Raw genomic sequence first — 25,666 nt, forward strand, 5'->3', positions numbered from 1 at the left:
TTTAATCACTCATAAATTAATTTATTTTTTATTGATTAAGTCCATTTTTTACACATATTGGGAAGTTCATGTAACTTGCGTCAAGGCAAAATACCAATACCAACTAGTTTTACATTTTTTTCTTCTTAGAAAGTTTTTTTATCGGTTTGAAGGTCCGCAGACAAAAAGCATCATGATCATTATCGCAAAAAGAATTAAAGTGGAGAATTCTTTAGTGATACTATTTTAAAGTAGAAGGCAAACTAATGGGGAGCATGGCATCGTGCCTTAAGGCAAATTGCTAGAACTTCCCGTATTGTACTTAAAAATCTTGATATAGAATCCAAAAAAATTCACACAAAATGTGTACACATTCTTTAAATCTCTATGAAATATCTGATAATTTGTTGTACATATGTCCAATAAACATTTTTGACTGCCAAATGACATTTTTCAACTTTAACTTCCCGTAGGGTAAGTTATCATAATCGCAAAAAAATCTAAAACGAAAATTTTAATATATCTTCACGTTTCAGAGGTTTCTGAACATTTTGGCATACATTAGAAATACTGGGTGTATGTGTGTATGTGTGAGTGCGGATACGAATTTTTGCGACGATTTTGGGAACACCGATCAATCGATTTTAATAATTCAAAAAAACATTTGATTCGTATTAATAAGAAGACGTGCTGATTAGTTTTTTGCATAGGCAGGTCTAGCCGTTTCGAAGATACGGGACAAAAAGTACCACAAACGGTAACTCAGTTTTTAAGAGAATGGAGCGTCCGATTTTAATAATTCAAAAACATTTTACTTGTATTGGCAAGATGGAGAACTGAATAAATTTTTATGAACGTAGGTTTAGCGGTTTCGCAGATCTGGTGAAAAATGTAAAAAAAGCCCATTGGCGATCAAAAATGATCATTAGACGTATGCACATTAAATTATCAGATATTTTATAGAGATTTTAATAAAAAGTATAAATTTTGATTACATTCCTCTGGGTTGCGTACCAATGTTTTCCGTTAGAAGGCGATGCGTTGCTTACGCGCTTCGGTATTTCGCCTCTATGCCGTTAAAGCAGTGCGATTGCTTAAAAGCTCAGTTTAAAATTTATAAATTAAATTGTGAAGAAATAGCTAAGTCGATTTTGATGAAAGTCAGTTCAAAATTAATTTAAATTGAAACCTGTGCATATGAAATATCTAATATAGTCAAAAGTAATTTTAACACTAAATAATGAATAATCGCGAGACGTTTGCAAGGATAGCAAACGAGAATGATGTAATTATATTTAGAATCTTTTAATGAAGAACATCTAAGAAGCAATGTCGCGGTCGTCAGAGGTAATTAATTAAAACATACATTGAAAGAGAGACATAAGCCTTAAAGGTGTGTAGATGTATACATAATGAGTGTAACTAAGAAGGCACTCTAATTTCTCTGGTATGATGTTTATTACTCCCAAGTGTCGAATACACTCCTGACCTGCTGAGTATCTGAATTAAAATGATACTATAGCTAATGACCATCATTACGTGTCTTATAAGCAGCGTAAAAGTACACGAGCTTTTTGATGCTTTTTGATGCTTTTGATGAGCATATTTATACATTTTTAATGAAGTCTAATTTACTGCGAGCTACTAATTTTATTACGAATATAGATGTTTCATAATAAATATAATTTATTTCAAATATGCATAAATTGCTCACCAAAAGCACACACGAGCTACATAGATATCTATCTTTCCGAAAGAAAAGTTAATATTCTGACTGAAAATCGAATTTGATAATTTTATGTTTCTTCGGCGGTACAATTGGAAAAAATATATGCTTTTATTTGTGTGTATATATGTATGATGTATGTGATTATGCGCGAGCGTTTCCTTATAATTATCAGAAAAGTGCAATCTTACTCAGCCACATTTTAGTCAAAAATAGAACAAATTTTGAAAAATTAAAAAAGCGCAAAATATCAGTTAGGAATCGTGCTGATTAGTTTTTGGTAAAGATCATCCGAGCCATTTCTTCGTAATCAATTTTTTAATTTGTTTTGATTATTTTGATGAAACTATTTTTGATGATAAAGATCATGGTATTGAAAAAACTACTAAAATATTATGATCGTTTAATTAAAATTAGCAGAAAAGAGTTCGTGCACTATAATTACTATAATTTTATACATCATATACTTATTGCACGATTATAAATGCATTTCCTGAGAATATTGCCATTAGTCCAGTCATTTGGTCGTTTTGCCGGTACAGTACTCCGGGAATTCTGAAAATTAGTAATCTTATAGATTTCGAGGTGCTCTTTACGAAAATCAACTTTGCCACCCCAAATTTGAACGGCAAGTTGCCGCCATATTGGAAAAATAGCGTCAAAAAACAGCTTTTTTGAAATATCTCCTTTTTGGCTTATTCTACAATAAAAGTATTATTTTACGAATTAAACTAGATAAAATTTTTTATAATTCTTTAGAAAACCGTTTTTATGTAAAATTGATAGTTTGAGAGTACGGCCGCCTCAAAGTCTTTGCTGCTCTCGCCGTAGTATCAAATCTCTCCATATATGACAGCACTTTGAACTTGACCACATTCTTTCTAATAAATAAATATTTTCAATGTTAAATTAAGCGAATAAGATCTAGAAATAAAATAATTTAAATATTTTTCTGTTTTTTTGCTGATTTTTTAACACTTCAAGCTTCTTACTTATAGCTTCTTTGCCATTGAAGTGTTAAAAAATCAGCTAAAAAACAGAAAAATATTTGAATTATTTTATTTCAAGATCTTTTTCGCTTAATTTAACATTGAAAATATTTATTTATTAGAGAGAATGTGGTCAAGTTCAAAGTGCTGTCATATATGGAGAGATTTGATACTACGGCGAGAGCAGCAAATACTTCGAGGCGGCCGTACTCTCAAACTCAAACTATCAATTTTACGAAAAAAAACGGTTTCCTAAAGAATTGTAGGCAATTTCATCTAGTTTCATTCGTACATAGATACTTTTATTGTAGAATCAGCCAGAAAGGAGATATTTTAAAAAAAAGCTGTTGTTAGACGCCATTTTTTCAATATAGCGGCAACTTGCCGTTTAAATTTAAGGTGGCAAAGTTGATTTTCGTAAAAAGCACCTCCAAATCCATAAGATTACCAATTTTCAGAATTCCCGGAGTACTGTACCGGCAACAGCCTTTTTTTGCACCAAATGACTGGACTACATCTATATTCACATTAATTTATTTGCAAAATATTCACAACAATATTCGATTATAGGAAATCAAGAATTAAATCAAAAATATATATTGTAACTATACATATACACATGTGACATTGTTATTATGAAAATGAAAGAAAATCAATTTTGCTCTATCTGTATATATATATATATTAATTGTTTAATATGAACAAAACAGCACTCAGATTTGTTTAACACAACTTTATTTTATGATTACAGACGTTTCGAGACCATGGTGTGTCTCATCTTCAGTGTAATTTCAAAAACAGTTACTTATATACTACACATTCTTTAATAATTTATTTAAATTTCATCTAATTTTTGGTATACAAAAAACACCAACTATTCCTTGCAATGCTTGACACAGTACTAAAGAAACATAACACTTACAGAAATATTCTAAACAAATTTGAAGTACTTATATAGATGGAGACAGAGAGGGTATCATTATAATGTAAACAAAAGGAGTGCTATCGCATACAAAATCGATAAAAATGAAAAAACAAATTAATTTATTGAAAAGAATAAGATAAATGAAAAAATTTTTATAAATTATTAATGATGTTTATATAAGTGTCATGTAAAATATTTGTGTCGGTTCTTAGATTTATGCTATTGTTAGTCCGAACTATTAACATTGATTCTGCCATGCTCCGTTTAAATAAGTCTTTCTCATGGAATAAAATTTGGGGATTGTCAAAATCAAACTTATGGTTGTTGATATTAGCATGATCCACAAGTGTACTTTTAAATTTTTTGTTATCTATTTTTTCACATTGTAATTCATGTTGCCTGAGTCTCTTTTCTAAGTTCTGGCAGGTCTGGCCAATATAAGAGCAATTACAATCCAAACAATTTACTTTATAAACTATATCTTTCTTTTTTGTTAATGGAGTTTCATCTTTAATTTTGGAATATAAAAATTTTAATTGTTTTAATGGAGAAAAAGTAATACGAATATTGTGTTTTTTGAAAAGTCTTTTTGATAATTGGTTAAAATTATTGTCAAGATATGGAAAATTAATGAAAAAAGTTTTTTCAGGAACACTTGTTTTGCCAGGCTCTTCCGGTTTCTTATCAAACGGTTCAAGTAATTTTGCGACTCTATTTTTAATAATTGGACAAATTAACTTATATGGAAAATTATTGCCAAGTAGGATCGTTTTAACTAATTTTATGTTTGTATCATAAAACAGGGGATCAGATAATAAAATAGCGTGATCTACAAGATTTAGAATGGTAGAAATTTTTATATTGAGAGGAACATGCGAATTAAAATTAATGTATCTCCCGGACCAACTATCTTTTCTGTACCAGTCTGTATAACATACACCGCCTCTATTAATGAGTTTTACGTCAAGAAAATGTAACGTCGAATCATTCTCAAGTTCCTGAGTGAATTGTAAAAAAGAATTGTACTCATTGAATTTGTTGAAAACATTATCTATATCTTTTTTATTAAGTAATATTAATGTGTCATCGACATATCTGAAATAGACCATAGGTTTGGAAGGTAAAGAATTTAAGACATGATTTTCCAAATCTTGTAATACTAAATCCGCCAAAACAGGACTTAATGGGCTGCCCATTGGACAACCTCTCTTCATCGTATAATATTTTTTATTAAAAGTGAAATATGATGCTTTTAAAAGTAATTCTATTCCTGAAATAAAAATTTCCATCGGTAAACAAGTGAATTCAACTATTTGTATCCATCTTTTCTTTATAGCTGTAATAATTAGATCATGCGGAAGATTATTAAATAAATTAATGACGTCAAGACTCATAAAGGAACAATCAGGAGGAATTACTTTATGTTTTATATGTTCTATTAACTGGAAAGAGTTATTTAAACGGTATGGAGAATCTATGGTGACATTCTTTAAAATATCTGAAAAATATTTTGCTAAAAAATAGTATGGCGAATCAATGTAGGAAACAATTGGTCTAAATGGGCAATTAGGTTTATGGATCTTTGGAAGGCAATAGAATTGCCGAATTATATTGGCCAGACCTGCCAGAACTTAGAAAAGAGACTCAGGCAACATGAATTACAATGTGAAAAAATAGATAACAAAAAATTTAAAAGTACACTTGTGGATCATGCTAATATCAACAACCATAAGTTTGATTTTGACAATCCCCAAATTTTATTCCATGAGAAAGACTTATTTAAACGGAGCATGGCAGAATCAATGTTAATAGTTCGGACTAACAATAGCATAAATCTAAGAACCGACACAAATATTTTACATGACACTTATATAAACATCATTAATAATTTATAAATTTTTTTTCATTTATCTTATTCTTTTCAATAAATTAATTTGTTTTTTCATTTTTATCGATTTTGTATGCGATAGCACTCCTTTTGTTTACATTATAATGATACCCTCTCTGTCTCCATCTATATAAGTACTTCAAATTTGTTTAGAATATTTCTGTAAGTGTTATGTTTCTTTAGTACTGTGTCAAGCATTGCAAGGAATAGTTGGTGTTTTTTGTATACCAAAAATTAAATGAAATTTAAATAAATTATTAAAGAATGTGTAGTATATAAGTAACTGTTTTTGAAATTACACTGAAGATGAGACACACCATGGTCTCGAAACGTCTGTAATCTGAGTGCTGTTTTGTTCATATTAAACAATTAATATTCGTTCCACTCATATCATAAAATTCTATAATATATATATATATATATAATAAATAATATATATATATATATATATATATATATATATATATATATATATATATCAGTTAAAATAATTCTTTAAGCATATTTTAGCAAAAGTTTTCAGTACAAAGCATTGTATATTATAATTTTAACATAAATAGAGAATGCCGTCTTTGATTATTAAAAATAGCAATTTATAATGACGGTTTATGTCTATTTACTAGGAACAACAATGCAATTAAACATCGATTAAGAATATATTTTTTTGAAAACAAAAAATAACTATTAGAATTTCAAGCCGAGAAAAAAACAATATAATTACACATACAGATATACATAATATACACACACATATATATATATATATATATATATTTATATATATGTAATTTTGTTTATTCAAATATAAGGCTCATTGAAATGTTGTAGATGAAATCAATTGTAAACCAATTTATTTTCAATCTCAACAAAAAAAGGTATTTTTGGCTCTATCATGACAATAACTATCTCTATACCGACACTAACAACACAATTATCATTAATTTATAAATATTATAAAAATATAAGTTGCTATTATTAGTTTATCGATTTTATAAGCAAATACATTAACCATAATATTAGTTATATTTGAGATTTATAAAATATTTTAATTAATATTATATTACTTTTATTAAAGAGCAATATTTTTTGGATAAGTAAAAATGTGCTCTTTAAGACTCTGTGCATTTTAAGGATTGTTTTACAGAAAATTTTTTGACGAGGGTATAAATATATGAGTAATAAACATGTGTGATTTAAAAATCCACACCAGGGTTAGAAAAAGTGAATTGAAATAATCCACTTTAAAAATTATTATCACAATATTTATTTATTCCATAAAGTTAAAAGTTGTAATTTTAATAATAAAAGAACAAAAACGTCAACTATTCCTGAAAAGCTTATTGACAACAATATTTAGCTACTAATTCACCAACAAAAATTGTAGTTTTTCAAAAAACATAACTGTCGCCAAAGTAACCAACCAATCACGTGTATTAATTAAGATACTTATTCATCAATCTCGATTACTGAAAAAGTCGAACTTACGTATGTTTACACTACAGGTATAAAAGTATAGCCGAATGATAATTCGAATGTGAAAATGAAAATCTAATAATCCATGTATTTGATCACATCACGACGACAAAAATATTTGCGCTTCTGAATATTAAATTTAATTTAAATATTGTATCGATGTTTATAAAGCATGAATAAATATTGTTCCTCGTAATTTTAATTATATTTTATTTTAATATAATCTTTATTTCAGTTTATATAAAATTTATGGTGTCAGACAGATATATTAGTGATTCACAACATTTATTTTAAATTTTGATTAATCAGTTGTATCTACTAACGATAATTAGTTTGGAATCTTAAATAATTTGAAGTTCACAAAACTTATTTTGATAGTTAATTAACACTCTTCTTGATTTTTCTATAAATTTTCCAAATAACTATGTTTTTTTTTTCGCGGATGACGCATAAATCTTAATTCTATAAAATGATGGAGACAACGAATATTAATATTTATGCCCTTTGCTAGGCTTTCTAAACTGAAATAATATTTTCATACACAGAAATGCGAATATTATGACCCGCTGTGAATTGAAAGTCACATAATTCATTATTATCAAAAAATTGGATAAAACATTTATTCGGTTTCAAATTTACATATGGAGGTTCATAATTACTGTTTTTTTTGTTTCCTTAATTAATTTCTCATGTAAAACAAAACTTAGTAAAATGAAATCCAAATCTTTTGTCAAAATTGTGCGATTTTTTTTTGAAAACCTCTTGTTCCCTGTAAAAGTATGAGACTAACATTATATTCGTAATTGATTCACAGCAGTGCCTTCATTTCATTACCAATCATGCGATATGATTCGAATCAGAAATCGAACAATTTACGAGGTCTGTTCAAAAAGTACCCGGAATTACTAATAATTAAATTTCGCGGGTCTGGAGTGTCTGATTGTCAAATTTTTTTTTTATTGTGTTGGTATACATGCCCCTAAAGTATGATGAAATTTTCAGCTATATTTACTGTTTACTTTGTCTGTGGTAGTCGCTAAGGTTCGACGTGTTTTTCTGAGCTCGGCGATTTTTACAATGGAAGAATTGAAAAGTCAAAGAATTTGTATTAAATTTTGCGTAAAAAATGAAATAAAGTGTTGCAAAGTGCAAAAATTCACCAGATATGGCTCCGCGTGACTTTTTCCTATTCCCAAAGTTGAAGAGACCCATGAAAGGACGGCGGTTTTCCTCGATTGAAGAAAATCGCTGAGAGTGCTCAAGGACATATCAAAAAGTGAATATCAAGGGTGCTTCGAAAATTGGAAAAAACGCTGGCATAAGTGTATTATATCTGGGGGGGACTACTTTGAAGGGGACCACATTAATGTAGACCAGTGGTCGGGAAACTTTTGGAACCGTTACCCCAAAATGTTTTTGTGCAACCTCTCACTACCCCACAAAAAAAAATTAACTAAAAGAGCCTATAATCGGAATCTGTTTGCAACATATTTCTGTATAACCTGCCATAACCCGCAGATTAACGGTTTGCTACATTGTTTGTTACTTCTAAACTTTGAAAAAGGCTGAAACAAATGGTTTGAAGAAAAATAAGTAAAAACTATATTCATTATGAATAAATATATTTTTCATGGAAATCCTACTCTATATATGAATAAACTAGTGGTGTATGCTATCATGCGTTAAGGCAAATTGCTGGAACTTTCCGCACCGTGACGAAATTTTCGAGGAATTTTAAATGTTTCCAATTAGATTATTATAAATACTGTAACATTGTATAATATTCATAAGATATAAATAAGCTGAATTACAAAATTTAAAAAAATTATTTATTCGAAGTATATAAGTGAGCTTTAGAACTTTAGCCAGAATTAAAATTAAAATCTGAATTATTTTCGATATACAAAGAAAAATTTTCTGAAAAAGTAATTGTTTTGTCAACACAAACAGCAAGTTTTTTTGATCATTCAAATCGGATGCTTAGTTCTCTTAAAAACTGCCATTTTTGTACATTTAACTCTGTATCTTCGAAATGGCTGGATATGTCTTTGTCCATACCTAATCACTACTTCTCCCAATCATTACAAATTGAATGTTTTTTGGATCATTCATATGGGATACTCCGTTCTCTTAAAAACTCAATTTCTATTTTCTGCACTCTTTACTCCGTATCTCTGTAACGGCTGGACTTGCCTTTGCCAAATACTAATCAGCATATCTCCTTATCAATAGGAACCGAATGTTGAATGAACCATTCAAATCGGTCCATCCGTGCGCTCGAAAACGTGAACGAAAAAATGCGGACACACATCCATTTTTTCTGAATATGAGGTATGGCAAAATGTTCAAAAACCTCTGAAACGTGAAGAAATACAAAAATTTTCATATTCGATTTTCGGCCCATTCCCATAACTTACCCTGCGGGAATTTAACAATAATGCCACAAGTGACAACAAACACGCACACATGTAATGTAAGAACATTACGTTTTGGAGAAATGGTGTTGCTTCATCTTTGACACAATTTCTTCAGAATTTTATGTCTGCTAAATATGCGAGATATGCAACCCAGGAAGAGTATTTAAAATTTTTAGCAAGAATATTTTTTTGAGAAACCATAGAGATTCCAGCTTCATTTTTAAGAGTCCATACTCAATTTAAAATATTTCCGCGAGAGAGCCACCTTACTTCTGTATAATAAAGAAGGTAAGTCTCAGCTTCACCATCCTGACATAATTCACAAAATAGTCGCGTATTTAGTGCATGTCCCTTGATAAAATTTATAATCTTGATAACATCATGAGTGTGGGTTATTTTCCCTTACAAAAGCTGAAAAACTATAAATATGACCCATCATAGATGGAGCTTAATCCAAAGACACCAAATTGCAATTTTCCCATTTTAATCTTTGCGCTTTGAAGTATTCGTTTACTTTATTATAAATATCTATTCCACGATATCTGAACTTGAGAAGAAAACAAAACAGCAATTTCTTTTCACAATTATCTGCACCTTTATAGCAAACATATACCAGTTGTGAATTACTACTGAAATCGTTGTCTCAAGCTGAATGGCAAAATATTTAGTTTGTTTTAATGCAAAAACTTCACATTTTTTGCTAAAGCAGAGATTCTTTTCGGTAGTATGTTTTACTGAAGCTGATTTAAACTAAGCAAGATATTTAACTTGTTTTAGTGCGAAAACTACTTATTCCTTCACATTTTCTGCTAATGCAAAAATTCTTTCCGATAGTAGGTTTTACTGAAGCTGATTTAGTGCTTTGCAAATATATACTTTTTACCCCCAAAAATTCCACTTTTACCCCATTTGGGGTAATTTACCCCGGTTCCCCGACCACTGATGTAGACGAATAAATAAATATTTTTTTGAAAAAACGAAAATTTCGGGTACTTTTTGAACAGACCTCGTATATGATTATCAACGAAACGAGTTGATTCTAATCAAGTAAAATCTGATTGGAAACCTAATTTAGAGTTGTCCAGGGCTTGACAGGGGAAAGAATCATTTTTTTAGCTATTGGAGATCTTTGTAATTCTGCATCTATGAGTCGTTTCATAGAAATTTTGTCTAACAGTAATTTTCAAGCCAGACAACTGTCAACACTTAAAGAATAGAATGAAAATGTGTCATATATAGTAATAGAATTTGTCTATATAAAAATCAACAAACTTGCAAATAATAGACGTACGAAAATAGTTGCGGTATTCATTAAATTTTAACCATAATCCATTGATCTGAAAGATCAAAATTAATCTGCATTGAATATGTTTAATTAAAAGTGAAAACAAGCAAAATAAATATTTAGTAATATGTAATTATTTCATTTATATTTTTTACAATTCAATTTATTTACTTTACCGATAATTAATCACTTTTAGGTAAAGTCAATGATAAACATAGTTTTTTTTACATTTTTATTTTTGAGAAGCAAAGAAATAGCGTTAGTATAGTATTCGAGTATAGATACAAAAGTAGATTGCATTTCTTACATGAAAAAATTAAACATTTGGCCATAAAACAGGATAAAAATTGTTACTAGAGTAATAACAAATTGCAAATTTAAATGTTAATTTCTATGCAGTTTTTAACGTATTATGTATCTTTTGATAAAATCTCAATTTTTAGTATACATGTAAACCATGATAACTAAACAACATCATTACATACTTCATTTCATATTATTACAGCTACATTATTATTTTATTACAGCTACTGAACTTAAGAGTTCAATAAAATATTTTTAAGATACCAATGATTGGTCTACCTATATTTGACGAACATAATATTTGTTAATTTTCTTATTTGATAATTTGTAATATATATTATACAATATATAACAAATTTGAAAATATTTATCATCAAAATTTCTCTAATAGAAATGATTAGGATTTGTCTATGATTTACGTGGTGTATTCCTGAGGATTTTTGGATCCCCCCTCCTTCTTGGTAATACTTGGTGATACTTAAAACTACCCCTCCTCCCCCACACAACATCAGGTGATCTTTAGAGAAAAAATTGTAAATTTTTTATTGAATTTTTTTTATATAGAGGTGAAAATTAAATTCATGTGACATCTTATCAGATCCTCATCTCTCCCACGTAATATTTCGTATTTTTTTGGAAAAGCCCCACCCCTTCAAGCTCACGTGATTAATGGGCGCCCCCTTAAGCGATGTCACTACTACCTAAAAACTACCTGGAAATCTTTTAGTTCTTCAGCCGGAGCTTTAACCACTAACCCAAAAGCAAGCTTTTTATGTAAATACGTATATGAAATAAACTTTTTAATGTTAATAAACTATTTAAAACTCTGTGCAATATCACGTTCTATTTTATCTATATTAAAAACATTGATTAATATAATAGTACAAATATTTCAAAGTATAACGCATAGAATGACAATTTTTGACAAGCATTTTCAATTCCGGAAGTAATTATACTGAATATGAATAGATTATTGCAAAGCATTTACATAGAAATACAAAGAATGCCAAAGGATAATATTTTAGATATACTGTCAATTCTATTTGGCTTTAACATGTATGAACTATCACTCTATGTTTATTCATGGCAGCTTCTGAAACAAACGTCGCTTTAATGGCACATATTCATATATATTCTCTACCCTTGTAGTTGTCTTCATTATAGCTTGGGGTATTAATCACGTTGCAAAAACCGCATCAAAATTCTGCAGTATGCAGAATCTACCCTGAATATGTGTTCCGGATACAAATAAAGCTATCCCATTTATGTAAGCATTGCATAAATCAAAATTATACAAAACCTGACATGATCCCATTGTATGTCAAAAGCATAAGCTCAATTTTGATTGCAATGTGATATTGTAATAATGATATTCATGAGAATCGACATTTCTAAATTTGCTTTATGAATACATTTTTATAATAACAAATTTGGAATACAAACTAAAAAATAGTAGTGAAAGAATAAAATGAACCAGGTGTAAAAATACAGATAGAGACGGAAAATACAAATGCTTATATACAAAATCGTGATAAACAAAGGGATTGACCTGTTGGAAGAAGCCCACAAATTTTGAACATTTTCCATTTAAAAAAATCAAAGTAGATTTGTCCATAAGAAACTAAAACTTCCCAAGAAGTTGTAAAAGCAACAAGTTCATCTAGTTTTAACATAGTTCACAATTACATGTGCAAATAGCTGCTTCTACACTTCTTGCTGAAGCAAATCTAAAAAGAATGAGCTAAATGATATATGTAATTTAAGACTAATTTAAGATTTAAGATTATTCTTACTGCTATTTGAAAGTTAATATATATTAGAATGGAAACTTTGTAAGTGCGATTTTGAGCTTAGATAGTTTCAATTAAATTTTTAGGTTTGCTGACGTAATCCAAATGTAAAATACCTTTAGTTAATAAATAGTATGTAGGCAGTTTAGATGGATCAAAAAAGTGTTTTGATCCATTGCGTAGTTTTTATTTGACGTTTATTAAATGATTGATGAGAAAATCAAGTCAATTTTTTTTATCATATTTTGCTTTTTTATTTCTGCAAAGACAAAGAAGCATATTGAGCTGAAGAAAAGTTAAAAGCTGTTTGTGTATCGTGGTTTGTCACACTTCGTTCTAGCGATTTTTCATTCTAAGATAAAAAACCCTAAGGTCGTCTAGCTGAAGTTGATTTAAAAGAAACTTTTATAATAGAGAAATTTCAACTATTTTCACCAACCGAATGATTAATTCTGATGTGTATTATGAACAACCCTCGAAATTAAACATACGTATTTAAATACTGCTGGTAAAGCGGCCTGAATAGCCAAATGGAAACGGTGATTCATTTCATTATTGACATCATATATCTTTGGCCACACGGAAAAAATTATTGGGGCTTGGTTGGGATATTTTGCCATATCCACCATGCGTGAAGACCTTGCAGCTTTTGTTTACTTAATTTTCGATTTTACAAAACTTTTTGAATAAATAATAAAATATTTCAATGATTATGATGATCAAATTGTACTTGACTCATTTTTTGATAGTAAGATTTATCAAAGTGAAGAAGATGATGCTGCTTGTAAGGTAACAAAAAGTTATTGACCAGAACGGACAATACATTACAAAATGTAAATGCATGAAAACATCTCTGAATTTTTAATCAAAATTTACTATTAATTTCTAACCAAATATATATAACCGTACAACTTGTTTAACGATTGCGTCGAAATATTGAAGACAAAATAAAAAAACTGAATTCTTCAATTTGAATATTCAAGAAAAATCACGTTGCCTCTCAGGAATCAGGAAGTTACGATTCTATTCAGTGACAAACTCTACCTATTACAGGATCGATTATTATGCGGAATTTTCTAAATAAATAATTATTTTGTTTGTTTTATTCATACAAAAATTTTGCATGAGTATTATCGAAAAAGAAACTGCTACTTTACTTTAAGTAATAGTTCATAGTAGAGATGGGTAACTCACTCCGGAGTTATCACTCCGATACAACTCCTCCCTCGGAGTGAATCCGAGTGGAGTTGTTTCACAGGATTTGTCATATCCGACTTCCTTAAACTGGTATTAAATCTGTTAACTCGTACAGGCATTTAGTGTTTTTGTCGTTTTTGCTTTGGAAGGAAGCGGTCACTTTCTTGTCTCGCAGGCAGTTTTATAACCTTTTTTAGGTATAAAAGTCAAAATAAATACCATTGTGTATTTTCTAGAAAATAGAAAAATATTACTTTAAAGACACAGAACAATGAAATTGTATTCAAGTGTGAATAGCTCAAATGTATAATTTATTGAATAGTAAGGGGTGATATTTCTAACTACGACAATCTTTGGCCGTAAATGACGGAAATCAGAAATATACATACCGAAAAATATACGAAACGAAATACATTTATTTAATCTTGATTTTCGATAGCCTGAAATAACAACACTTTAGAGTACAAAATTTATCAGTAATATCATTAGTATTTAAGCAGTGAAAAATATTCAGTATTATATTATTACTTTTACACAATTATATAATTGTATAAAAGTAATATTATGCTGATCGAACTACGCGATATAATATTAATTCTCAAATGGAAATAACAAAAGAAAAATTTTTAAAGCAGAATTATTATGTTTTGCTTCTATTACAAAGTTTACTACATAATTTTTATATAAAATTAATCAAAAAAATCAATTATTTTCTCATCAAAAGGAAATCATTAAATTGAATTTGATTCTCAAGTTTTGCGTTTTTACTTTGGTCAACACTGCTAAAAATACGAGTCACTGAGTCGATCATCTGGTCGACCGAAACTTTTACAATCCGTCATTTATTCGTGAATTTTTTAGAAAAATTATTTTATTGATAATTATTCACAAATTTTTATTTCAAATAATTAACGGAATTTGACAAATCCTTAGATACATAAACAGCATACTATAATACAAATTTGTTTCGAGTATTTCGGTTTCAAAATTGTCGGAGTCGTGGAGTTGTTTAGCGGATATAACTCCACCATGAAGCGGAGTCAAATCCGAGTCGATCCGGCTTCGGATATAATAAGCCATCTCTAGTTCATAGGTATATAATAAGCAGAATTATAAGTAGGAACAAATTTAACGAAGGTAGCTGCAGCTGCAGCTGCAGTTGGACCGTAAGTACATAGTTCTGTTTCGCGAAGCGCAAATCGTTGCAAATATTTGGAATACAGCATATATCATTAGTGCTTTACGTTAAGTAGTTTTCAAAAGAGATTAGTTTATAAACACTCATATTATGCCCATGTATACACATATATTTGCATACATACACACACATATATAAAGAGGACAGGGCGGGGCACCAAACTGTAAACTATATGCACTACATGACAAAACATAATATGCATCAAACAAGTAACTATCGAACTATGTTCAGTATAATGCCTAGTGAACTTCTAATCATCAAGTATTTTACGAACCTGATTTTTGATGAAAATACCTAATGCACTTAAGTGCACTTTTCAAAAGGATGGCTCCTCAAAGTCGACCGACTTTAAAAATTTCAAATGAATAGTTCAGCAGAAAAAACTTAATTCTCAAAAACTTGGGGAATTGTGTTAATATTTTTCACTTAAATCCTGTGTTGAAATAGTATTCATTGCTATGTTTTCAATATCTAAAAGAACAAAACTAATGTGAATTGACCATGATGACCGATAAATGGTCATAATTTCACCAGAGTTCTAAGTTTCGTCTAAAAGTTCATAGTTTAAAAACAACGCAAGATAATGTTTTTTCCTAATTATTTTCATAATAGCAAAGGTTGATGTTATCATTCTATATATAAATATATACAGAGCAATATATTTCATGATTCATAGAAAAGGATATTTATATCATTGAAAATATGAATAAACTAGTTGGTATTGGTATTTTGCCTTGAGGAAAGTTACATAAACTTCCCGATATGAGTAAATAATCGATTTAATCAATAAAAAATAAATTAATTTATGACTGATTAAAAGTATTCCGAATGGATTTATTACACATAATTGAAAACAAACGAACACGTTAACTCGGAGTATTTTCTAAAAGCAAATGTTCAAAAATCAACAATTTTTTTAAATTGAACCAGTTTTCGTAGGACTTTAATGGTTTCATATGTTCATTAAGACCAGGTACTCTATCGTTATACCAAGTAAATCGTCTAATTTTAATTTTTAATAAACAAATATAAAAAAAAACTACTAATTTTCTCAAACTATGAAGACTTTTTAAAATTAAACTACTTGTCGTAAGGCCGTAATATTCCAATAAGTTCTATAAGACCATGACATATATCGCCAAAAAGTTCCAAAAATCGGCTTAAATTTTTTTTTCAACAGTTAATTGCAAGAAAATGGCTCAGTAGATTTTTACCTAAAACTCATTGAGATCATCAAATGATCTTTTAAATTTTTGAAATTGGTTCAGGCGTTTCTGAGCCAACCTTGATGAAAGGTCTAGTTTTGACAAATGCTAAAAAAACGATAGTATTTTTTGGAAACTTTGACGAATTTTTCAAGCTAAACAAGTTGTCGTAGAGCCGTAATATTTTAATATGATCTAGAATACTATGGTGTCTACCATAAAAAAAATAATAATAAAAATCGTCGAAAATTCTTGTTCAATACTTTATAACAATAAATCGGGCTGACCGATCTCTACCAAAAACTCATTAGCACGATTACCAACTAATATCTTTCGAACGGTTTTTGCATTTTCAAAATAGATTCAGAACTGCGGGCTAAAACGTGAACGATTTTTTTCTCACTTTTCTGCTATTTACAAAGAAACGGCTTGGCTGATCGTCGCGCAAAATTGACAAACGCTAGTCCTCATCGCCGTACATCGAATGACTTTAAAATTTGAAATCGGTCCAGCCGTTTTTGAGAAAACGTGGATTTACGGCAAAAAATCTGTTCACACACACACACATTTTCTTCAAATTTGGTCTCATTCGATTCAGAATGGCTTGAAACGTCGAGAAAACAAAATTAGAAAATCGGATTTTTTGATTAAAAATAAACTTCTCCTTCGGGAACTTAATTATAAAATTAAAATTATATTCAAATAAAAAATATTATTCTACAAATCTTAAAATAAAAAATCTGTTCACACACACACAAACACACACACATACTTTCTCCAAATTTGGTCTCATTCGATTCAGAATGGCTTGAAACGTAGAGAAAACATAAAATTAGATAATCGGATTTTTTGATGAAAACAAACTTTTTCCGAGAAGTTAATAGTGCATTTAGGCTGAAACTCTCGTATAACGATGTAGAACATCTACAGAAAATTTTCAATTAATTCATATTTTAAAAATAATTTTAGAACCCCAATTTAAATTTGTCTATATTCATTTTCCTCCAACTTCATCTATGTATATATGCAAAAATATGTATCAAATATGTACATATCGTTAGAGTGTTATATGCTATATGTATATATATATACTTTGTACTATTTTTTGGTAGAGTCGAACTAATTATTTATAAAAAAGTTAAAATTTGAAAACTTAGTTCTCGAAATAAATTTTAATTTTTTTTAAATTTAGCAGGTCAGAAGCTAAATCCTAATAAGATATAATAAAACTCTCCAATAAATACAAAGTAAAATAGCAAAATAAACATTTAGCTTGCAATAATAAATGAGATTCATAATAATAGAAATAAACCTCTCTTTCAAGTTGGACTGTAATCATATATAAAGGGCAACAAAGTTTTATCAAAATTCATTTAATAGTTTATTGCAAACATAAATCATGACACCAAGATTTCGTATAATAGCTATGTAGATTTAAGTAGCTATGTAGTAAGATAAAAATAGCGGTAGAGTGAAATTTTATTGCACTATAAACATAATGATTCACATTAAAACATTCTTACCGGTTTTCCGGGATCCATGAACATGAAAATAATCATCATTGTGTAGTAGGGCGTCCAGCATATGATGAATGCCATCACGATAACCACGGAAATTCGCAGAGACTTCATTTTCGCTCGATGTATGAGGCGACGCCTGTTCAGATCCGGCGCTGAACGCTGACAGCGCAATTGCACTTCAGCCCGGAACACTTGCTCACTCTCTGCAAATCGAAAATGGAAAATTTAACATATTTTTCAAACACTAAACAAACATTTTCTTAATTGATTTTTTTTTGTAGTTGATTTTTTGTATGAATAAATTTAATTTTGTATATATAGTAAAATAAACTCGATTAACCAGGTTAATTGTTGTCGATAGGCATTCGGATAATTAAAAATTTGTATGAACAAATATATAAAAATCTATGTTTATTAAGAAATTAACACTTATGTATGTACACACAATAGATGGGTAACTCACTCCGGAGTTCACTTCAAAACAACAACTCCCTCGAGCGAGAGAATACGAGCGGAGTGGTATCGGAGTTTTGTCATATACGACTTCATTAAACTGGTACTAAATGTGTTAACAAGTACAGACATTTAATCGAGATTTTTTACTAATGCAAATATTTGCATCAAAAGAAGCGGTCGCCTTCGCGTCTCACGGCCAGTTTTATAACTTTCTAGGCATAAAATGTCCCAAAATAATGCAACTTTGAATTCTATAATCTGTCTACGATAATCCTTGTTCGTGAATGAATGACATCTAACAAGTGGACAGAAGTGGGCCACGTTATTATTTTTGAATCTAAAATTTTCTTAATTTTTTTTTAGTTGCAAGGGTAGGGTAGGGCGGCGCTAGTTGAGCAAATTTTCACTTAAACGAATGTAGCTCCTCAATGAAAAGTTTCAATAAATTGCTATACGACCTAATGGATTTGTTGTTTATCGCTTCACAAAAGTGTTAATACTATTATTTTGTAATATGTAAAATTTAAAAGCTACAGCTGTTTAAATGCAAAAAGTCAATATGCTCAATGTACCCCATAGGTGGGGCAAGTTGAGCACTAAGAAATTATAGATTTATTGTCGATTAGTGATGAAATAAAATAAGTTTTTAATTACCAGTTCTATACTAATAGTTTTTATTGACAGAGAAAACAAAACTTATAGTAATTTTCTTTGAATATTTAGCCAAAAGTAGAATCAACAAAACAATATCGTATCTTAGGAATTATTTTACCATTATATTCAGTGTTTTTGTTTAAAATCATCATTTCTTTATATTATTACTCATAGACTTAGCCTAAATCTTAAAAATAATAATTAATTTCTTGAAGTTAATGATAATTGTCTTAGTGACAGAACAAGTTTAGCAACTGTGCTCAACTAACCCCAACACGGAATTTTGAAATGAAAGTGAGTTTATAAAAAAAACCGTGAGAATTATACCCAGAACCTCTATGCATATTAAAAGTAGTATAACTATATGGAAGAATAACATTTACCTGTATAAAAATAAACAACATTTGACTAAAGCAGACGAAAACTCGTGATGAATTAGTTTTTTACTTTTTGGTCTCAAAATAAACAAAACGCCCGTGAGTCTCACTCATTTTTATGGGATGTTTATTTCTCCCAAACCTCTATCTTCCGCCATATAATGCCTAAACGGACGGTGAATAGTTTTCGAAATACTTCGATTGCTCAACTTGCCCCTATGCTCAACTAGCCCCGCCCTACCCTACTCCAAAATGTAACTTTTTATCATAGCAAATGCTTGAAATTATGTTTGGAACTACTTCTCTTTTTGAATGACAAAAAAGTATATTTAAGGTGTTTTCCGAAAATGTAGGGAAAAGTGGGCCACCCAAACTTTTATCCGAAAAAAGTAATACTATGACTTTTTAAAAAAAGCTTATAGATTGCATAGTTCTGAACTTGAACCTTGGCCATTAAAGTGTATTTTTATTAGTAAAATTTAAACAAAATTTTGATTTTCATTATGCATACGTTAAGTAATGATTGTTTGGCTTCAGGACACCGTGTTTAGATATTATTCTTTCGTAAATCCAAAGAGGCTTGTCAGGCTATTTAGCATATTGAATATACGAATCGAATAGTTTTATACTAGCAAAGTAATTCAAAGCTGCCAAACGTAGCAGATTTGCCAAATATATTTATCCAATACGCGTGTTAGAACGATACTATCGAGTTTTATAGCAGGGGATAGTACTATCGTGCCATTTTTTTACCAGTTAGCTGAGAGGAAAGTGAATTAAATGGTAGTTTGAACATTTGTCTAGGTGGAAATACTGAAATACGGTCTTTATTTCAGTCCACGATGGATTAGTTATGAAATCAAATTACATTGTCACAATTGTCCACACCCCCAGGGTCAGTTGTGACTGATATAAGAATAGGTTAAAAACAATAGGTATAAACACCAGAATAATTTTTGTCAGAACGAATTTTATTGTCAAAAATATGTAACACAACGCAATATATGACAAAACATAATTTTTTATACAAAGTTAACAAATATTCATTGTCAAATCTTTTTTTTCTTATATTGAATTTTCTTTTTCCTTTCTTTTTAAGTTAGATTTTTTTTATCTGTTTAATCTTCACTCGAAAAAGACAAAACATACATGTCACAACCGTACCCAAATCACACTTTTGAAAACAAATTATTGTTTAAAAAATTATTTAAGCAAAAACTAATTGCTGGTGAATAACTACTAAAGTTCAACCCTGTTCAACTTACGGCCAAATGAACAATTCAATCCATTTGTGTTCAATTAACAGTTATGATTAGACGAAATCACACATGAAAACTTTTGACCTTTTGAAAGCGATGTGGTCTACAGATCATGTTAATGCAAAGCACTGACTGAAAGCAATAATGTAAACTTGTTCAAAGAGAATTACTTCTTTCACAATTTAGACCCAATCAGAAAATCAGTATAGTTTAGTTGTTATAATGACTGTCACTACCGCACCCAGTCTCCCCTACTTATAAAAACTGAATGCTTTTGGAATCAACTTCGGGTCAATACATTTCATCAAAGCTATACAAAAAGAAAGTATCGATCAAATATCAATTTTGAAGCCAATGACTTGATATTGCGGTTGTGCCTTCAGTGTGGCGGTATATCAATATTTAAATGCTTTGGGATGTTTATTAGATAAGGTAAATGTTATTGAGTGACTCTATCAAGAACCATAAAATATCTAATATAAAATACAGAATACGTTGGCGCAGTTACAAAAATCACTTAATCTTTAGGTACGATTCTTTGTGATATATAATATTTACTCTACGGGAGCTTAATAATAACATCTGCATTTTCATTTTTGCAGAATATTAAAATTGCTTTGCACCGTTATATCTGTAAAAAATTAATTGGAAAAGAGTTGCATTGCATAAGTCGAAGACACAGAGAAACGCAAAGCTTTATATTTCTTCAAAAGAACTTAATTGAGTCTTACGATTTTTCCTTGTGATAGACTAAATGAAATTGGTTCAATTGCTTTTTTTTCAAATTTTGTTTTTTTATTTCCATTAGCAGAATCTTGCAGAAAATGAATTGAAAATGTCTGTAAGAATTTATTATGAAATGAGGTATTGTTTGAAAACAAAGCGGTAATGGATGCATTGATACTGAAAAGAATCAATTTGACGGTTAGTTTACAAGATGCTTACGTCTTAGATATTTCATGATATTACTGTCATAAGTTCAATTCCTTCGAGAGATATATTTGATATTCGAGAAATATATATTGCGTTTGGTTTGTAACGTTTATGGTATTGTGTTTTGTGATATGAGGATTGGGGAAATAAGTGACAATTATTTTATATATATATATACATGTGTGTGTTTTTTAAATGCTTCGGTTTTCTCTTTTTTGCCTTTGGCCGTGTTGTGAAATTTGATGGTTTTGGTTTTAACCGAATTGTAGTGGATTGACAATTGTTGACATTTATATTGAATCATTGCTAATATATTTAAATGTATGTATGCCTGTTTGTCTGTCTTATGCATTCAAAAATTAAACATCAAATCGCCGAAAAATTTGGAAAATGGTTATAATATATCCCCGAACAGGTTTTCGGATATTTTTATTGAACCCAAATGGCAATGGACCGAGTGCGGAAGTGACAGTCGTCATAACAACTGAACTATACCGATTTTGAGATTGGATCTAAAGGGTGAAAGAAGTAACTTTCTTTGAACAAGTCCCTGGCAAGGATTGACCACCCCGACGTTTTTTTTTATTTAATTTTTTTGATAATTTTAATTTTTTCATTTATTCATAATGCGCATATAAAAAGCCCTAAAATTTTGACCTATTTACACAACTTTTTTAATAGATGCACTACATATATATATATATATATATATATATATATATATATATATATATATATATGTAGCGGCCTGTCAACACGCATCGCATTTCTACTGGACAGATAGGCTCATCATAGTGACAGCACGGACAAAACAAAAGTTCAAGTGTCAGTTGGTATCTCTCGATTGTTTCTCCCCAGTCTCACTGCCAAAAGTATAATTAACACTTTTCCTTTTTATTGAAAACACGAATACTAACTATATTTTATAAATGATAAATATGATAACACATAGTGTCGTTACTATTTTATTATAAATAAAATATATATATTACATATGAACCACGGCTTTCCATATATATATATGCTAAAATTGTTCTCGGGCATCTATCCAGTTTTATTGAAAGAAAATGTTTTTATTAAAAAAACATACGTTTCGGGTCTTGATTTGACCCATCTTCAGTGCATACAAAACACAAAAACAAATTTATAAAACGTCGAGTTATGATAAATTTTAAATAATTGTATAATTAAAATAAACATAAAAATAAATAATATATTTTATTATAAAAAAGCTTATTCCAAACGAACATATCAGCTTGGAGTTTGTGTAACATGTCAGTCATGTTAATTACTGGATGGATGCCCAAGAACATATTATTTTATCATTATTATTTCACCATCTGAAGAAAAACCTCTCGCTTTATTTATATACATATATATATATATATATATATATATATATATATAAATAATTATTTATATATATTATAATATATATATGTGTGTGTGTGTAAATATATACGTATTTTTTCTTTAATTGTTCTATGATATCCATTGTTACTTCAGTAACTATAAAAGCTTACATATTGTTCGGGTAAAACAAAAAAAAAATGTAACAAAATTAGTACACTTGTTTAAAATGTCTATAAAACCTGATAATTTGATGTGCATATGTCTAATGATCATTTTAGACCGCTAAATATTATTTTTCTTACATTTTCCTCTATACCTCCGAAACTGCTAGACCTGCCTTTCAAAAAATGCAATCAATTCTTTACTTCACCAATACAAGTAAATAGTTGTTTAAATCTGTTACTTAAAAAATTGAATTACTATTTTTGGCACTTTTTGCCCCGTATCTTGAAAATGGCTGGACCTGTCTTCCCTAAAAACTATCAGTAGTAATCGGAATCATACAAATTGCCTGAAATATAAACTCAAATAGCCTGAAATCGTGGACGAAAAATTGTATCCAAACATATACATACAAAATGTTCAGAAACCTTTGAAACGCAAAGATATGCAAAAACTTTCATTTTTGATTATTTTGCGATTACTATAACTTACCCTATGGGAAAAGTTAAAAATCAAATGCTTATATGCTTGTAATATAATACATTTTAATAACTAAATGCAAGGGAATCGCATTTTTGTTTGGATTCTTATTTACATGTAAAACACAGCAACGCCTGATCATATTTAGCTAGTAGTGATATATAAGTTCAATTTTAAAAGTTTTGTAATTTGAATTCATTGCCATTTTATTCAATTCATTCGGAAGTTTTTTGCAACTTGCATGAAGGCCAACATGCCACTTACACCTAGTTATCAGATTTAATTTTTGTAGATAAAATACAATATTTTCCATTCGATTTCAGGCTATTCTATTTTCTTAAATCAATTGATGAAAGAAAATGTGCTGTTCATAACTATGACGTTTCAAGGCGATTCTCTCCAACAGGCACTTTATACGTCATTTAAGTAGCTGACATTTTTCAAGAATAAATACGTAGTACGACAAAATCGTCTAAAAGCCTAGATGTATGTAAATGCCAAGTTTTAGTGATTTACCAGTCACATACATTATAAATTTATTATTTATGTTCTCCCTAGTAGTATGAAATAAAAGTGATTTCTAGTTTGACATCGTAATGACAAGGAAAGTTCAATATCGAGACAAGCATGTGGTCTAAGATATTTTATGCTGTCACATAATTGATTCAGCATATTGATAAAAAAAATTGCATGTTGATGCTTTGGTAATGTGAGACCTTTCAAATATAGGGAAGACTGGGTACGGTGTGCCAATTTTTGATCATCTATCTTAATTAAAACTAGTGGGACGCATGTCGTGCCCTAAGGTAAATTGTTGGAACTTTCCGTACCGCAATTAAACATGCGAGCAATAAAAATAATAAGTACTTGTTTTGAATGATTTCGAATTGACTATTTATTATAAATAAATACATACTTAAACTTGTAAGTGCTTTTTAAATTAGGCGACGAGCGAATTCTACAAATAACTTTTAAAATAACAAAGAAATTTGTTCTTTTTTTAAATTTTTTTTTTGATAGAAATTTTTTCAAAACTGAAATTTTTTCAGAAGTTTTTTTTTTTAAAAAAAGCTTTTTTTTAAATTTTTTGAGAATTTGGAAATTTTGAAATATTCTCAAATTTTTGTAAGAATTCGTTTTTTTGAAATTGTGATATTTTCTGAAATTATTCAAAATTTAGTTTTTTTTAAAAAATGATGAAAAATTTCGAAAATACAAGAAATACACTCCCAACCGTTCCCACGCATTGTTGGTAGTAAACTACTACTGATGGTTAACTTGTAGTAAAACTAGTTGTGTATGGCATCGTGCGGCCTTAAGGCAAATTGCTGGAACTTTCCGTACCGTAACAAAATTTTTCAGAAATATTACATAAATGTTTTCATATAAATTATTATAAATACTACATTGTCTAATATTTATAAGAGTTATATAAACTTAATTACAAAGTTAAAATTATTTATTTAAAGAATATAAGTGAGCTTTAGAACTTTAGCCAGGATTTAAATTGAAATCTGAATTATTTTCGAAAAGAAAAAAAAAATCTGAGAAAAAAAAATTGGAAAAATAAATTTTGAAACAAATATTTTCCCAAAAGCAATAATCTTGTCAAAACAAGCTGAAAGTTATTTGAATCATTCAAATCGGATGCTTAGTTCTCTCAAAAACTGCCTTTTTTGAGCATTTTGCCTGGTATCTCCAAAACGGCTGGACCTGCCTTTGTCAAAAACTAATCACCACTTCTCCCCATCATTACAAATTGAATGTTTTTCGACCATTCAAATCGGTTCGAACTGCCTTTGCAAAAAACTAATCAGCACGTCTCGCTATCAATAGGAATCGAATGTTTTTTTGAACCATTCAGATCGGTTAATCCGTGCGCCCGAAAATGTGGACAAAAAATTGTAGCCATACATACATAAATACATAAAAAACGCCTAATTTGCAACTTTTATTTCAAATGTCTATCAAAAATCCAATTTTCTTTATATTTGATTATAGGTCATTCCGTGCTTTTAAGCCTACAAATTAAAACGCCGTTTATTTTTTTTTTTTCAGATAAGCCGATCAGCCGGAATCGTGGAGGAAGTGGGAGTT

At 29.4% G+C, this 25,666-nt stretch overlaps 1 protein-coding gene across 1 annotated transcript in view; it reads right to left on the bottom strand.

Annotated features, from left to right (window-relative positions):
- LOC113366759 (gonadotropin-releasing hormone receptor-like) overlaps positions 1-25,666 on the bottom strand; it is a 78,621-nt gene that overhangs the window by 35,411 nt on the left and 17,544 nt on the right. Inside the window, exon 3 of the mRNA XM_026608415.1 lies at positions 17,899-18,098. Within this exon, the coding sequence (XP_026464200.1) occupies positions 17,899-18,098 (200 nt within the window). The remainder of the gene's footprint in view (positions 1-17,898; positions 18,099-25,666) is intronic.

The sequence above is a fragment of the Ctenocephalides felis genome, unplaced genomic scaffold (assembly GCF_003426905.1).
Source record: "Ctenocephalides felis isolate EL2017-DRISC unplaced genomic scaffold, ASM342690v1 CF-g0.4_SCAFFOLD_01170, whole genome shotgun sequence".
NCBI lineage: Eukaryota > Metazoa > Arthropoda > Insecta > Siphonaptera > Pulicidae > Ctenocephalides > Ctenocephalides felis.